This window comes from Solea senegalensis, linkage group LG15 (genome assembly GCF_019176455.1).
Source record: "Solea senegalensis isolate Sse05_10M linkage group LG15, IFAPA_SoseM_1, whole genome shotgun sequence".
Classification (NCBI taxonomy): Eukaryota; Metazoa; Chordata; class Actinopteri; order Pleuronectiformes; family Soleidae; genus Solea; species Solea senegalensis.
In genome coordinates this window covers 7,340,691-7,355,907 of record NC_058035.1, presented here as the reverse complement: position 1 = coordinate 7,355,907, position 15,217 = coordinate 7,340,691, and the positions used below count along the sequence as shown (strand labels likewise).

The 15,217-nt window shown below is 39.0% G+C and overlaps 1 protein-coding gene and 1 long non-coding RNA gene across 2 annotated transcripts; both read right to left on the bottom strand.

Moving 5' to 3' along the window:
* Positions 1–523: 523 nt before the first annotated feature.
* On the bottom strand, positions 524–3,231 carry LOC122781824. Its single transcript, XR_006361861.1, has 2 exons — positions 2,980–3,231; positions 524–988 (listed from the first exon to the last, which is right to left on the bottom strand). It is a non-coding gene; the product is annotated as an uncharacterized LOC122781824 (long non-coding RNA).
* Positions 3,232–8,233: 5,002 nt separating this feature from the next.
* Positions 8,234–15,217, bottom strand: cxcl12a (chemokine (C-X-C motif) ligand 12a (stromal cell-derived factor 1)). Its single transcript, XM_044045861.1, has 4 exons — positions 15,076–15,217; positions 13,661–13,778; positions 12,697–12,780; positions 8,234–10,480 (listed from the first exon to the last, which is right to left on the bottom strand). The coding sequence occupies exons 1-4, from the start codon at positions 15,140–15,142 to the stop codon at positions 10,453–10,455; spliced, it is 297 nt and encodes a 98-aa protein (XP_043901796.1). The 5' UTR covers positions 15,143–15,217; the 3' UTR covers positions 8,234–10,452.

Genomic DNA, 15,217 nt, shown 5'->3' with positions numbered 1-15,217 from the left:
AATTACTAAACAGGACTGCAATAACCGCCTCAATCTCTGGAGTGAAATTAACAGGCCGGAGAAGGTGTGAGATGCTCTTTCACCTCAGAGGAAATTATACACAATGCAGCCACTCATCTCTCTCTTGCACACGTGCACTCGGGCGCACAAATACACACCTTTCATTGTTTTTCATATAACAGGAAGGGATTTTTCTTCCTCTCTGTAAGTATCTCTAAGTGTTTGGTTTGCATTGGTTTATTCTGTCTTTTCATATCTGCTGAAAAGAAGAACAGATGCCCATCGTCCTCCTCACATTTGTCTTCCTTACGTCACGTAATTGTTGCCAAAAGTCATCTGTTTTTATCACCAACAATGATGTAGTTTGCCATTGTGTTTCGGACCAAAAATTCAATCCTCTGTTATATTAGTCAAATCTGTTGGAAGCGATCATCGTGACTTGCCCCGCTCAACGCTGTCAGACGTCTCGTCTTTTCTGAACCTTTAACTGTGATAATGATGATGACAAAGATATGCAATAAAATCAGGCAGATCATTTGTTAAGGACATAAAAACCTTTCCGACAGTTGTGTTTCTTTTGTTCTGACAAATGTTAACCACAGCTTTCAGTTGCGTGTCACTTTTATTGTGTCTGAAATTTCATTCAAGAAATATTGACAACAGTCATTTCCATATTAATTCCTGATGGTTGGATGCGAGTGATGAAAAAAAAAACCCGCCAGTGGGGAGTCGGCGGCTGGAATGAACAAATGTGTGTCGAGCTCGCCATCAAAAGGCAAGTGTAGGAATCAATGTCACAGCAGCCTGGTGAGACTCAGGCCGCTGAGTGAGAAGAACAGACAGATTTGTCTGCAACTGTGAAAATTAGAGATGGGAGGGGTCCTCTATGGGAGGGGTCGCCTTTGTCAATGAAGAAGGCCGACTCTGTTTGCATAAGTAGCTTTAAAAAGCAGGGAATGCAGTGCATGGCGGGCTGCTTGGTGGTTGTCTGAAAGGGACACAAAAGAAGACCAGTTCATCACACGGGAGTACATCTCTACACTACTCTGTTTTCATTTAAAGTACATAAGTACATAATACAAATTCTGCTCCAGAACCACCTGCACCACCTGCAGTCTACACCACCCCAGTGTTTTAATCGATGCACAATGTGAAACTGTGAACACATACTTTTACTCGCAGTTGCACCACGTCATGATAAATCACCATAGCTGTTTTTGGTTCGAAGCACTGTCTGAAACTAATTCGAGAATCAAATTGGTTCCAAATGTATGCACAGGTCATTACATCGGTCATGTGATATACATTTTAGCCATGTTTGCATGGATGTAGATAACTTCTGATATTCCAACTGGCTTAGTAATGTCAATCTTCCACCTCAGCCACAGGCTATTGTGTCAAAATGTTCCTTTAAATGACAATCACGAATGCCGTTGGCGCTGTGTGATCAGCACAGTCTTGTGGTGCTGTCGTTACGTTTACTCCAGACGAGCTTTGCTCAGGTTCAAAGACCTCAAATTAGGTCCTCTAATCAGTGAAGTCCACTAAAGAAAGGACAACGTAGCTCAATTTAAATCCATATGACAGTTGAGGTTTAGGATGAAATCATTGAGCCACATGCTGCAGGTGGGGAGACGTCTTCAGTGAGTGAGTGTGTTTACGTTTTCATCAAAGGAAAATGAAGGGTGTGTGTGTTTGTGTGTGTATATACTGCATGTGATGAGGAGGATTCTGCAGCATGAACAATGCAGCGATATTTGAACTCAGCATTTAAATAGTTTCTAGGTCATCTTCAATCTGCACCTTCTCACTACTTTGGGTATACATTTTCTTTTTCCGTGATGGTGCTGTCACACAGATAATCCTCAGAAAGTGTTTTTTTGTGCTCAAATGTGTCCAAACTAATTTGCTTGGTTAGATCTGTTGTGTGCTTTACTATCTGGAGCAGTGACACTAATCTAGACAACATGTGAGATAAGAACGTGAACCACAAAGCAACCTACAGACAAGTATAAAAGACTATTTTAAATGTAAAGAAGCTACGACAGCGTTATTTCTGTTAGTATCTGAATTATAGCACTGGTCATATCAGCATAATTAGTCTCGTAACTGATCATCCTCCAGGGTCAAGGCTCTATAGGTCTGAATGTGTCATGTATGTGTACCTTGTTAACGTTCCAGCTGCAGAATGTTAAATGTCACAGTTTCTGAAAAATGTTTCATGGATTTTTTTCTTCGCATTTAGGGTTTCGTTTGGTGTCCGTGCCAATTCACACATACTTTAAACATGGAGAAGAAATGGAAATATTTATTTTTGAGGGTTGAGTGTTATACTGTGTGCATTATAAGATCAACGCCTTATAAAATGTGAAAAACTGCTTCCTGATTTGTGAACTTCCACAAAGAGGCCAGGGGAAGGAAAAACACTCCCCTGCAGCTTCTCCCAGACAAAAGTCATGCCAGATCTGTCTCTGTCGCGTCCAACTTTTTTTCTGTTATATCTGGCTTGCACAGCAGTGTTTTAATACTAAAGTTCAACGCTTATACTCTTAACTCAGCTTAAATACCACTAAAATACACATGCTCCAAAAACATCTAGTGATGGGATAAATTTAGGATTTGATGGTTATAAAAAAAAGTACAGTATTTTATTCCTTTAAATACCTCCTGATATTAGCTGGCAGTAGCTTAACACTCTGCACTTTGGAAATTAATAAACAGCCAACGTACAATACTTCTTCTGTGTACAATTCATTCCAGATTGATATGGAATTCCTTTCAGTCTGGGTATTAGTAGAAAGCCTTTGTTCTCACGTCTTTTGATGTGTTTTATATAAACTGCAGCAGACAACTGGTTGTGTTTTCCTTTAACAATAGACGTGATTCCAGGAAAACCTTGTTAAGCCGGACAGATGTCGTAGACAGGTGGATTTTTTTTTTTTGGATAATATACTTCTATGCATCTCATGGAACCACTACCTTCACTTCCATGGTGTGGATACGTTTCCCAGGAGCCGATTGTACGAAACCAGCGAGACATCGTGGGACATCAGAGAGAAGCAGCTGGAATCTGTGTGGCATGAGATCATGTTTAGTTTGGATGCTGCACTTCTGGTCCTTCAGTCAGACAGAGAGGGAAATAAGGATTCCCCTTATGAATAATGATTCCTGGTGGAGGCTACACTGTGTAACACTCACAAACAAATTCAGAAATTTGTTCAAGAAATTAGAGCCATTCTTTTCTGATCAGTATTTAAAATTGGATTAACTGCCTTCTCATAGCAACCATATATTATATAAGCACTGCCTTTATCTCATTTCTAATTGCTTAGAGATAAAAACAATTGTGCTTTGGGCTGTACAGTTGTGATTTGAACTAAATGATCGTATCAGCACACTCACAATTACTTTGTTTCACATATTAGTGCTGACTTATTGTGAGTGAACACTAAGAAGAGCTGAGACTTGTGAAAATCAGTTGAGTATCTTATCAGTCAGGGTGTTGGAGGACATAAATGATGACCTGATTTAATGTATAATTCACAGGATCATCAAAGTCATTCATTGCAGTTTATGAGATACTTAAAACACAACAACAAATCTAGTATAGCTTTTGTCTGGGCCAGAGGAGAGGACTCACTATTTGCCATGATTTACCTAATCAAATGATGTTATACATGAATGAACAATTACACTTGTCATATTCACTTATATATATGATAAACATCACAAAAAAGATTGTATCACATAAATCTAGGTTTAATTCAAACTTGACTGAGTCTTATTAGAGGACACTTTATTTTATTAAATTAGAATTACATTACATTGTTTCATTTATGCTAAATGTACTTCTGATGTGGCTAAGTTCTCTAATATCATATCATCTTTTAAACTTGAAGACTGTTCAAAGCAACACAACAATCTAACAAATGAAATAAGACAATCCCAAGTTTTTCTTTTGGCTTATTACGTAGTTCTAAATACTATTCAGATGTACTGTCATTTTGAGAAAATGTAATTGCTTGAGGATGAACAATATTAGTGGATGGCATTAGGCATCAGACCTCCCTGACTGTTGCATCTGGACAGCGTGCTGCGACACTGAGTCACATTGCAGCACAACCAGGGCTCTCTTGATGCACTTCATGAAAAAAATAACTTATTTTGTGGTGATAGAGATGAGTGGAGTACAGTATGTCAATTTCAACTCCAGATAATTGTTTCTTTCTTCTGGTGAGTCACATCCGCCATGGGTTTTTTTCACATGTCTCCATATGGGAACACATTTAACAGACCTTTTCATGACGCCATCATAGACAGATCAACCATGGGTTGTGGGTGATAATCCTGAAAGGAATGGAGATGAAGAGCAACTATAGTGTGTGATATGAAGGTAAATTGTAACGGTAGGGTATTATGGGTTCTCTAGGCCCCCACAGACCTCCTACTGTCCCCAGTGTGGGTGAAACTCCTTTGTGTTTCATCCATACCTAACATCCAGGGATCGCTGTGGTTCCCCTGGACTTGAAAACAGAATCACACTGAAGGAATGTGTTATTGTGTGGAGGGAAGGCCCCTTGTCCTGTGCAGCATGTGTGCTTGCCTCTCATTCAAAAATCTGTGCAAAGATGGATGGTATTGGGACTCATAACCTCTACAATATTAGCACATGAAAGGTAGCGAGACTGCAGGAGGGCTATTTTAACTGCTCATATGGGCCCCTCTATTAGCCTCCCATTCATTCTCACACAGACACACACAGGCCCCTGTTATTACACACTGCAAGTTGGTCACTCTCAACGCCCGTCAGAGCAACAAACTCTTTTGGAGACATTCAACTGAGTCATTTTGTCATAATGGTGATTAATGTTCTGGCGGGTCACTGGTAATGTTAGAGTAATTAACAGCACACAGCGCTTACACAATCAACAAGTCATTTACAAATCATTACATGGAACTTTCTGGAGCATGAGTGTGCACTGGCGAAAATGTACTGCAGGTCATCTGATACCAGAGCAAGCTATGAGTCTGCTAATGTTTCCCTTGAGGAGTGTGATTTTTGGTGCACCCGATGCCCCAGGGCAGTGGTGAGTAAATAACAACAGAAGTGGGAATAAGGAGGGGAATGTGGTTGGGAAGGAGCGGGTACTGTGGATACACACTTTCCAGATGCACATTAACGTCTCCGCGCTGTAGAAGGTTTCTTTGTAAGACATGATGTCTATAAGCGAGGTTTTCATCAATGTATTTAGTAAATTATTACCAAATTGTATTGTCCGATACCGATTTCACAAACTCAAGTATCTACCGATATTAGACCAACACGGTCATTTTAGACCATTTTATGAACTATGAAGCTGTTAACAAGACATTTGTGCTACGTCATTTCAAAGACATAATTCTCCAACTGTTTACATACAATTTTACATACAATGCTTCACTAGGCACATACTGTAAAAATGTAAATGAAGGTATAGGATAAATACATATATGATTTTTGGATTATGTCAGATTCTACATTTTTATCTGCCTGAAATCCGATCCAGTGATTTTGATCAGCATCGGACCGATACCGATACGATACTGACAGATAGTGATTCCCTTCTCTAAGTGAAATGCAGAAGCTGGAATGACACTTAAAACATGTGATTTCTAGGCATCATCCTTTGTTTGCTGAATTAGTTTGCATCACATTCATTTGTGTTCCCCTTTTATGGACTTTTTCACTCTCTGTTCCTATTTCCTTTTTTTCACGTGCAATCAAAAATGTGCATTAGAACAGATTGATGGAAACCTATCTGTAATATTTAGTTTATCTCCTTTGTCTTAGAGGATGGGTCTGCATATGTGCTCAGATTAGAAATGAGAGAAAGTTACAGTATGTGTCTGAGAAAAGAAAGAGGACTGCAGATAACTTCGTAAGCCAGGTAACAAAATACATAATGAACTACATCTGATATGCAAGTTCATCATCTACAGTACATGTTTTGCTTGAAGCTTCATATAAATCATCCCCTTATCTCTAACAGATCCAATGCTGACAGTGAGTTAGAGGAAGCTGCACCGTGGACAGGTCGTCAGTCCGTCACATGAAGACTGAGTGAAACGACCATTCACACTCACATTCACACCTTTGGGCAAAAATGAATCTTAACACCCATGTGCATGTCTTTGGACTGTGGGAAGAAGCAGAGGAAACCTGGTGAAAACAAAGTTGTATGCAAACTCCACACAGAAATAGGAAAGCAATATATATTTAAACCATGCAATCTTTCACATGAAGGTGTCTACTGGTTACAGCCTTCGGATTTTAAATGACGCAACTTAATGTTTTTTTTGTCTTGTCTGTGTTGAGTTTTAAAGATAACCTTTAAAACTGGAAGAATAACTCAAGAATCAATCAATCCCACATGATGGCCCAGTGTCTGCCCTGCAGACGTTGACCCTGTGCTCAGAGCTAATTGTTGTAGGGGTAAACAGCAAATGTCAATTTCCCCTTTGGGAGATCAAATGTTTTTTTTTCTATGATCTGTTATTAATCGGCTGAATAAATACCACAGAAACACACAGAGGATTCCAAATGCCCATTGGTGATGATGATTTTTATCATGTGTAATACAAGTGAGTGTGATTCAAATGGCGTGAAAACCAGAAAACATTTTACAGAGCAACAGGCCTGGTAGTTTTCATTTATCTTGAACAGATTAGTGTTGTGTTGTGCAACTTAACTCTTCTACGACTGACCAACCTACGACACTCTGCAGGTCATTTTCACGATCCCTTGATATTGAACCATTTAAGGGCCCTCACGTTGCTTTGTGCAGCTGTACGAATGGCTGCAGTTGAGCTAAAGCAAAGTTAATGGTCTTGGAGTAGAGATAGTAAGTGATATTGCACATGCACACGTACACATACTCACTGATCCACACATACAGACGCACACAAATATTAAAACTGACCCCAGCTCAACGTTGCCGACCTCCTTGTAGATTTTATTAAAAAACCCTTCTTGAAGTGGCTTTCTTTGACCCCTGTTGCCCTCTCATGCACACATGCACACAAATACACACACATATTAAAACTTGATTTTTTTTCATGATGAACAACCACTAAGTGGAGTTTCACTGGTTGCACATCTGGGAGCCCTTACACGTACAAAGACGGAGGGAACATGCACTGTAAGTTAAATGAGCACACTCACTCCGCCCTTCCCTTACTTCTCTGTCATTCACTGCTTTTCAGACGACAAATCCTTATTCATCTGTCAAGGTGTCAGTTTTTTTGTCTGACATTGTGGTTGAACTCTAAACCCCAGCAGAGTTTTGAAGGCACTGCTGAATATGAATATCATATGTCTCCTTATGTCTTGGTACATTCCTCTACTTTCAGGAAACCAGCGCAGCGCCGGCTGTTTGGATCACACCAAGGCATTGAGTGGCCTTCTGGTTTCATTCTTTTCCATACTAGTTTCACACCATTTCATAGTATTATTTAAAAACAAGTCTTGAATTTACTTCTAATCGTTGACAGATTTTAAAATGAGCTCTTTGTAAGATTTTATTTATCTCAAAACTGACAACTCATTATATGTGTGTACTCTTTTTGTTTCAGGTACAGCATGTGCAAAACTCACTGGGGTGAAAAGGTGCGGGACAAGTTTATGTAGGCTTGGCGCCCAGTTTGCCTCAAGTACCAACAAGACCAACAAGGAAGATCAGTTGCGTAAATCTGCCGATAATTTGTTTAATCATGTTTGTTCCACCTCAATAAACATGATGTGCAGATGCAGTATAGTGCTTTTCATCTAAAACAACATCTAACTTTCACCCTAAAGAGATAATACAGAAACTTTTTGTATGTTTACTTGTAACTTGTTTTTTCTCCCCCCAGGTTTTATATGAATGACCAAGCATTACTGGTTTTTCACAAAAAAAAATTTCCTCTTTTGCATTGGCAGGAAGATTTAATGTGCACATAAAATATCAAGTAAAACTTTTTACATCCCCTTTTTATTGCACATCAGTCTACATAGGTCCGGTCACGCCACCTGCATTACATAGTGGGTGTTGGCAGTGATCCCACTGACACAAAGACTTATGTACTATTATGTGCAATTACATACTGATTTACTTTAGTTTATGTTCCTGTGCACATGGACGTCTGTGATAACTATGCCTGTGGTAACATTAAATTATTGCTATTATATATGATAAAAGGCAAATGACGTGTAATCTCTGGTCTTATAAAGTTTAATTGAAATATTTTCAGTGATCACATTTTTAAATGCTTTACAATAGTACAAATAAACACTAAAAGATATGAAGCTCCATCCTCTCAGTCTTAACATGAGTAGAGAGGAAGGAACGTGTTGCTTGCTGCAGATCTCTGCAGTGATACTCACATTTAATACAGTTAAAAACAATCAGGGCAAACAGTGATTATACAGAATATGATTAATTTCCATTACAAAGTGGGGACACCGAAAGCTAAATCAATGACTTTATCTCCCACCGGCCTGTTCCAGAATCTACATTTTATCACACGTTAACTGGGCTTCAGAGGTGATCAGTCAACTGTGCAGTGGAGCCTCTTTTTTTTTTATCTCTCCATGATGTTTCAATCAGTGGACCACTCTCATCACATATACTACCGCGCTCCACCTCACATAATGCCCTCAGAGCAATGTTAAAAGTTCATCCCTTTTAGCACTAATGTTTTCCTAATGGCCGCTTGTTGAGTTAATAGTTAAATAACAGGCAGGATCATTGTCCTTGCCTTTCATTTGCCCTCGTGAGTAAAGCTAAACACATGTTCTCACATCAAAGCATCAAATTTAGCCTCTGACCCACGAGTGCAGCGATTAGCCCAGCTGTGAGGAGCTGGCTTTACACTTGATGTAAAGATGTTAGGAGTCTATTAACCAAATAAAAACATCCATTTGTGTTCATATCTATGATAAGGACTCATACTATATATATTATAAAGAGTAATCATAAGAAATCTTCCCTTACATACAATAAAACAATAACTAGATGGCTCAATTGTGTGAGTACAGTTCCTTCATTTAATGTTTGCACTGACTATATAAATGCATTAAAGTGTACAAAAATAAAACATTTTTTTGTATCATTAATAATTTTACATGTGACAAGAGGATTCAGATGAGTACATGGACATATTTTCCCACAAATGCAGCTGCACAATCATTGATCAAAAAGAACAGAAGAGGACAGAAGAGGACGAGCAAGACAGACGTGAAACAAACAAAAAAAAGACAAGACAGGATTTAATGATCAGACTTAGTGAGCGATAGTAAAAAAAAAAAGTGATGTTAAAATATCAATACATCAGCTATAAAGTGCATTGCTATTTGCATGACAGTTGTAGGTAGTTATATATATGTACATCTATTAGTTGTCAGTAACTGAACTATACTTTCTCACCCATAGCACTCGGAAGATGTCGCCCTTCTTTAAAGTGGATATCCACAGAGGTTATTTGAACTGAAATCCATCTTTTAACATTGGCTAATCTCTTCTTTATGCTGATTTAGTGATAAATGTCAACTCGGTAACATGGGATCACATTATGTGAGAGTGTGAGTGGATGGTTGTTTGTCTCTATGTGGCCCTGTGATGGACTGGCGATCTGTCCAGGGTTTACCCCGCCTATCGCCCTATGTTAGCTGAGATTGTAGAGGATAAAGCATTAGAAGATGGATGGATGGATCACATTATAATCATAGCCACAGAATAGCTCCGGAAATGCTCGAGCTCCTTTGGCATGTTAATTTCCATCACAAAAACATTGTAATTGCCATTTTTACTAGGGTCTTGTATACGTTTTAACGGTATATACATTCTGGGGGATTGCTGGCACTGCAGAAAATTCCACTAATTAGAGTGAAACATGGTATACAACTTGGCAAAGCCTGCAGCTGAGCCCATTCCTCAGTTTGTAGATGACAAACCAAACGCTTTGCTTTTTAGATAAATTGTGAGATTTTACATAACAGACGTTTGGGTTAGGATAAGTTTTAATGAATCTATTTTCTCCTGGCTCAGAAGGCTAAATGAGTCTTTTGCAAACTGACTTGTATATTTTGTGGAGAAAAAAAGACCCGATGAACTTAAACCCGACCTGTGGTCAGTTCTTTTTCCTAAATGAAGGGATGAGAAAGTCTCCAAAAATAGCTCTTTACATTATAGTGAGGAGAAAAAACATACACTCACAGATATAATTGCACTTCACACTGATAACATCTGTGACCTCTATAAGTAGTAAGAGTTGTGACCATGAAGACAGTGGCAGGGCTTCATTGTGTTGTAGATTCAATCCATGCAAAATGCCGCTGCAGCGTGGCAGCCTGGGTAAGTGCTGTACAACATACCAGATGATCATGTACAATGGTACAAATCCTCGGTGATGACTAATGAGGATCTCTGCAGGCTTTTAAATGTTCTGCTTGTTTTTCTTCATCCTGGAAGGAAAAAGGGAAATTTGTTTTGAGTTACAATGTAAGGAGCATGAATGAAACAGACGTGGCGACAGCAACATCAAAACCATATTTTGACTTTTCACATGGTTCTTTTCTAAGTGGAGAAGATGAGGAGAATAACTTTGTGGCAGAGAGACAAAATGAAAATCCGCATCATGCCCACTGGGAAAACCACTTGCAGTGAGCTTGTAACTAATAAACACCATACTGAAAATGTATTTCTATGGCCAAATACTACCTAGTTTACAAAGGGAAAGTGCCAAGAATGTGAAATAAAAGCAGCTGCTTAAGAGGGAAAATATTTTGATCTGTAAATATGGACATAAAATTGCTTATTTTGATCAATTCTGTTCTGCATTCCAATTCAATATGTCTCTTTGTTTAGGGTCCATACACACGGGAACAAGTTTAGGAGAATCTGCAAAAGTTTTGTGTCATATCGGCTTTTTATCAAATTGGAATTTTGGGAAACAAGTCCCAGAGAAGAACCACAGTTGTCAAACCAATACGCTCTAAGGGAAACCAATAACGTCATAGCTCAATTTTCTCTTGCTCTTCCATTGATTGTCACCATCTTCTTCTTCTTGTGTTTTAAGTTTGTTCACAGTGCGCAAGCTTAACGCACACACTGTTTTGGTGTGTTTCTGTGGCAGCGTTACAAACAGGCCTGACACATATATACTAGGCTTATAGAGTCAGGTTTTTTACAGGGAAAGTTCTGTTTCCGTGTGGATAAATAAGGCCTTGTTCACCCTCATCCACACTTAACAGTGGGTGAACAATTTTAAGGCGCCAATAAAATGACGGCCAGAGGTTTAGTAGTGTGCAGGAAATGACGCTGAAATTTGCTGCCAAAAATGAAGCAGGAATAGAAGAAATAAGCACGGTTTTGAAATTGGGGTTTAAGTTGAGTATTACTATGTTTAGTCCAGTGGTTACTATCAGGTTGTTTTTTTTTCTTCCAGGAGATTGTAATTTAGCAGAGTATTGCACGTTGCATGAGGTAAGTGTATAAATACTCCTCATCATGGGTGGGCAGTTTAAATACTGACCTTGGTTTAAATGTCAAGTCCCCATTTCACCTGGTTGTTTACCAGGCTTATGGGCTGGCATTGTGACCGTGTGCATCTTTACACATTGTAAATAAGTTTGTCACTAATTGGAGACCCATAAGGAGTGATCCATTGTAAATGACCACCATCGACTCTCTACACGAGCTGCTTTGTTATGCAGAGGATCGTTGACACCTTGAGAAGTCAAGGCTCTGCAATCATCCTTGAGACAGACAGACAGTCTGGCTGTGGCTCTGAAGGCGTGTCAAGTCTGTGGGCACATTATGTCAGAAGCCAGGGGCTTGAGTGATTGGAGGACACTCTGCATTCAGTTAGTTTTCTTCATACAGCAAATCCACTTGTCTTTATTCCAAAACGACTTTGCGCTTCCAAAACAAAGAGCATCATTTGTTTCTTCAGGATTCTGTGGGAGTGCTCCGGGCTGTGACACACTGTGATGCACAGATTTCAGGGTGGCAACTTGATCCCTTCAGTAAACTGTTATATAAATGGTGCCAAGTGTTTCTCAGAAAAGTGTCTCTGTCCTTAGGGCAGAAAGGAGATGTATGGCATTGGCTTTGACACTTTTGTCAAAGCCAATGCCGTTTAGCTGCTTAGCTGTTTAGCTGCTTTAATGTTACACTACATGACCAAGAGAGAGAGATAATACTATGAAGTTGCATGTTAATCAACTTTGCACCCTATATATTAAAAATGTGAAATCATTATATGTTCTACTAAAATGCATTTGCAGACCTGGGTCTTGCATTAGTGGCGATGATTTTATTATAATAATAATAATAATAATAATACTTCATATTTTATAACAGCATTTTATTATAAACGGACTCCAGTGTGGTGTTGTACCACATCAAACACAATGTTTGTGTGTGAAAGTGGAATCAGTCTCTATCCCCCTCTTGGTCATGTAGCAGCATGTTTCGAGTCTGAGCTTCTATATAAGTTGGACTCTCACAATGGTCCATTGACTGATGTCCAAATGCGCATTTCTTGCACTGGTTACTTTAAATTCGTATGGAGAGGAAGTGATTTCACGAAGAGGCCGGCAAATGACTAAAGACAACAGAGGCGTGTATCCAACGCAGCAAACGTTCAATCCACACAGTCTGATTCATGCACACTCACTTGTTGATAGCGTTCTTCAGGTACTGCTGCAGCCACCGGATCTCTGGGTTCACACACACCTCTTTGTTTGACTTCAGCTTGGCACTGTTGAGATAAAAAAAATACAAAATAAATAAGAGTTGAGTGTAAAACCCCATAATAAATCAGCTGAAGATTAAAGGGTAAAGTATCTTGACACATTATCAGGGAGACTGAATTCACACCACTGTGCCAATTTGACACATGTGGAGAGTGCTTTCACAAGAGTGTATTAAGTTTGATAATGACCGATGACCTTTGCCTATCCGTTTGTGAAGCTGTTGCATATATTCATCCATGTGCATTCAGAGATCAACCCTTGATTTGAGTAAACCTAATTAATATGCAAAGGAAATTTGACGACCCGCAACATATGGCTGCAGGCGACTCTAAATTCAGCATTCAGAGTGCTTATTTATAGAATGTATCATATGTCCTCGTGTTGAAGGCCCGTTTCACACTTAACCTTTTTGTGTTTATTGTTAATACTTTCTAGTTTTATTCTAGGAACATTTTCACTGTGCTGCTGCAAACTTTGATCTGTAAATTCACTCCACACAGGCCAAAGAAAATTGTAAATACACAGCGTATGAAATGAAAAATCCCAGTAAGAAAACCCACAATTGTTGCTTTTCTGATGAAAACAAAACTGTACCCAATTTCCACGTCCCTTTCACAGTCACTCAAGCTCAAACGGAGCACTTCCTGTGCATGGGACAGTTGGCATGTGGTAAAAATGTCTTGATTTCTGAGGACGAGTGACAGAGGGGCGTGCGTGGACACATGCATTCACAACTCCTTTCTCTGACCTGTCACCTCTTTGAGATTGATGGTGAGAAATGTCCAGCAAGGAGGAACCCCGTCTGATTTTTAAGTGCCAGGATGAAATAAACATGCGTTTGTGTGAGCGCCACACACTGAAGTCAGTCATAACAACAACACTCACATCACTTGGAAAGGGCAGTTTGGCGTGTGGATGAACCTAAGCTCTCGGATGTAGGACCGAGGGAGGCTGTTGACGCTGGAGCGGCAGTAGCATCTCTCCACCAGGCTGATGGGCTTTGCTAAGGAAAGCAGAGAAGCACATGGAATCAGTTAAATCACACTGTATTTACTGAAAGGCATGTTTTAGAGAATATGGATTACATGAAGGAGAGAATATAATATGGCAACAGGGAGATGTCTTAATGGCTTTTGTTGGAAGTGAGATTAAACATTGTTATTATTATTACAACAACCACAGCGGTTGAAAATGAAATGATGGAGCAAGTTAAAGCACACATGCAGAGCCACTACAAACACAGACATGATTTTACATATCATTTATATCTGGTTATCTATTTTGAGGTTCATTCTAAACTGTACGTTATTTTTTTCTCTTCTTTTCTGGCACATTTCAGAATCATAAACATTAAAGTTATTTCAGTCCTTCATGTGGTGATGATGGTGTAAAGTTTCCACTGTAACCTCTCAACTTTCACGTTTGCGCACAGAAATGTTCACAGTTGACTGATGTTGAAAAATGAATAGGACAACGTTTCCGTAATTTAAAAATCCTAATATTTACGCATGCATTTGGTGCCTAAGTGATGTTTTTTGAATAAACAGAGGACAAAAATGCTGATTTAAAGCGAAACTGATAAATCACAGTGGGTCACAAAAACCAGATGGTCACACAAGCACCGCCGTAGATTAAACCCTATGTTAATTTGTTTTACACCTGGTTTAAGTGCATTAGCACAATAAAAGCAGCGACACCTATAAGTTGTGAGAGTGATGTCGCCGTGAAGACTATTTGGTGCTTGGTCTTATTGCGGCCTCATTTGCGCGTAAAGAAAACAAAGAGCACAACAAATACACACATCGATGGTCGAAGGAACTTGTTACAACAAGACCAAAAAAAACACACGTTGACTTTATTTTTACACTATATACATTAATAAACTAACACAAATTGTTGTTATACTTATGTTAAAATGTACGTGATGATGAACATCATTACACGAGTTTAAATCAAATGTAATTTGAGTCAAATGTTGTTATAATGTAAATTGATATCAAATTACTGAATAAAATCAATCTGTGAATAACGCAGGGTTAGTTGCAAAATGTTTTATACGGTTTTACATTGAGAGAGCAAAATCTGGAGATATCAACATTTGACTCAACTTTACTTGTTTTTCCTGCACAACTAATATCCACGTGTTTATTTCCTAAACCAAAATCAGCCTTATAGCATAACCTGAACACCAATATAATAAACAATAAAAAACAATATAACATTGCATAACCCAGGGCTGCAAAAATGGCCTAAATAACCAAATTCAACAAGCAATAATAATAAGCAGAATATTGTCTTACCTTGTGATGGAGGCGCATATGTCACCACCGTGAGCGCAACGACCAGTGCCAGCAGTTTCACATCCATTCTGCGTTAATGCCACCGAGATTTGATCCTGCTGCGAGTTAAGTCCAGAGGAGATGTGACTGATGGGATCATCGT

What these genes read in the sequence shown, in the direction of transcription:
- cxcl12a (XM_044045861.1), bottom strand. Translation starts at nt 15,142, where the DNA reads ATGGATGTGAAACTGCTGGCACTGGTCGTTGCGCTCACGGTGGTGACA. An exon ending in ATATGCGCCTCCATCACAAG is followed by an intron (nt 13,779 to 15,075) that starts GTAAGACAATAT and finishes TGCTTTCCTTAG; the next exon opens with CAAAGCCCATCAGCCTGGTG. An exon ending in CTGAAGAACGCTATCAACAA is followed by an intron (nt 10,481 to 12,696) that starts GTGAGTGTGCAT and finishes TTTTCCTTCCAG; the next exon opens with GATGAAGAAAAACAAGCAGA.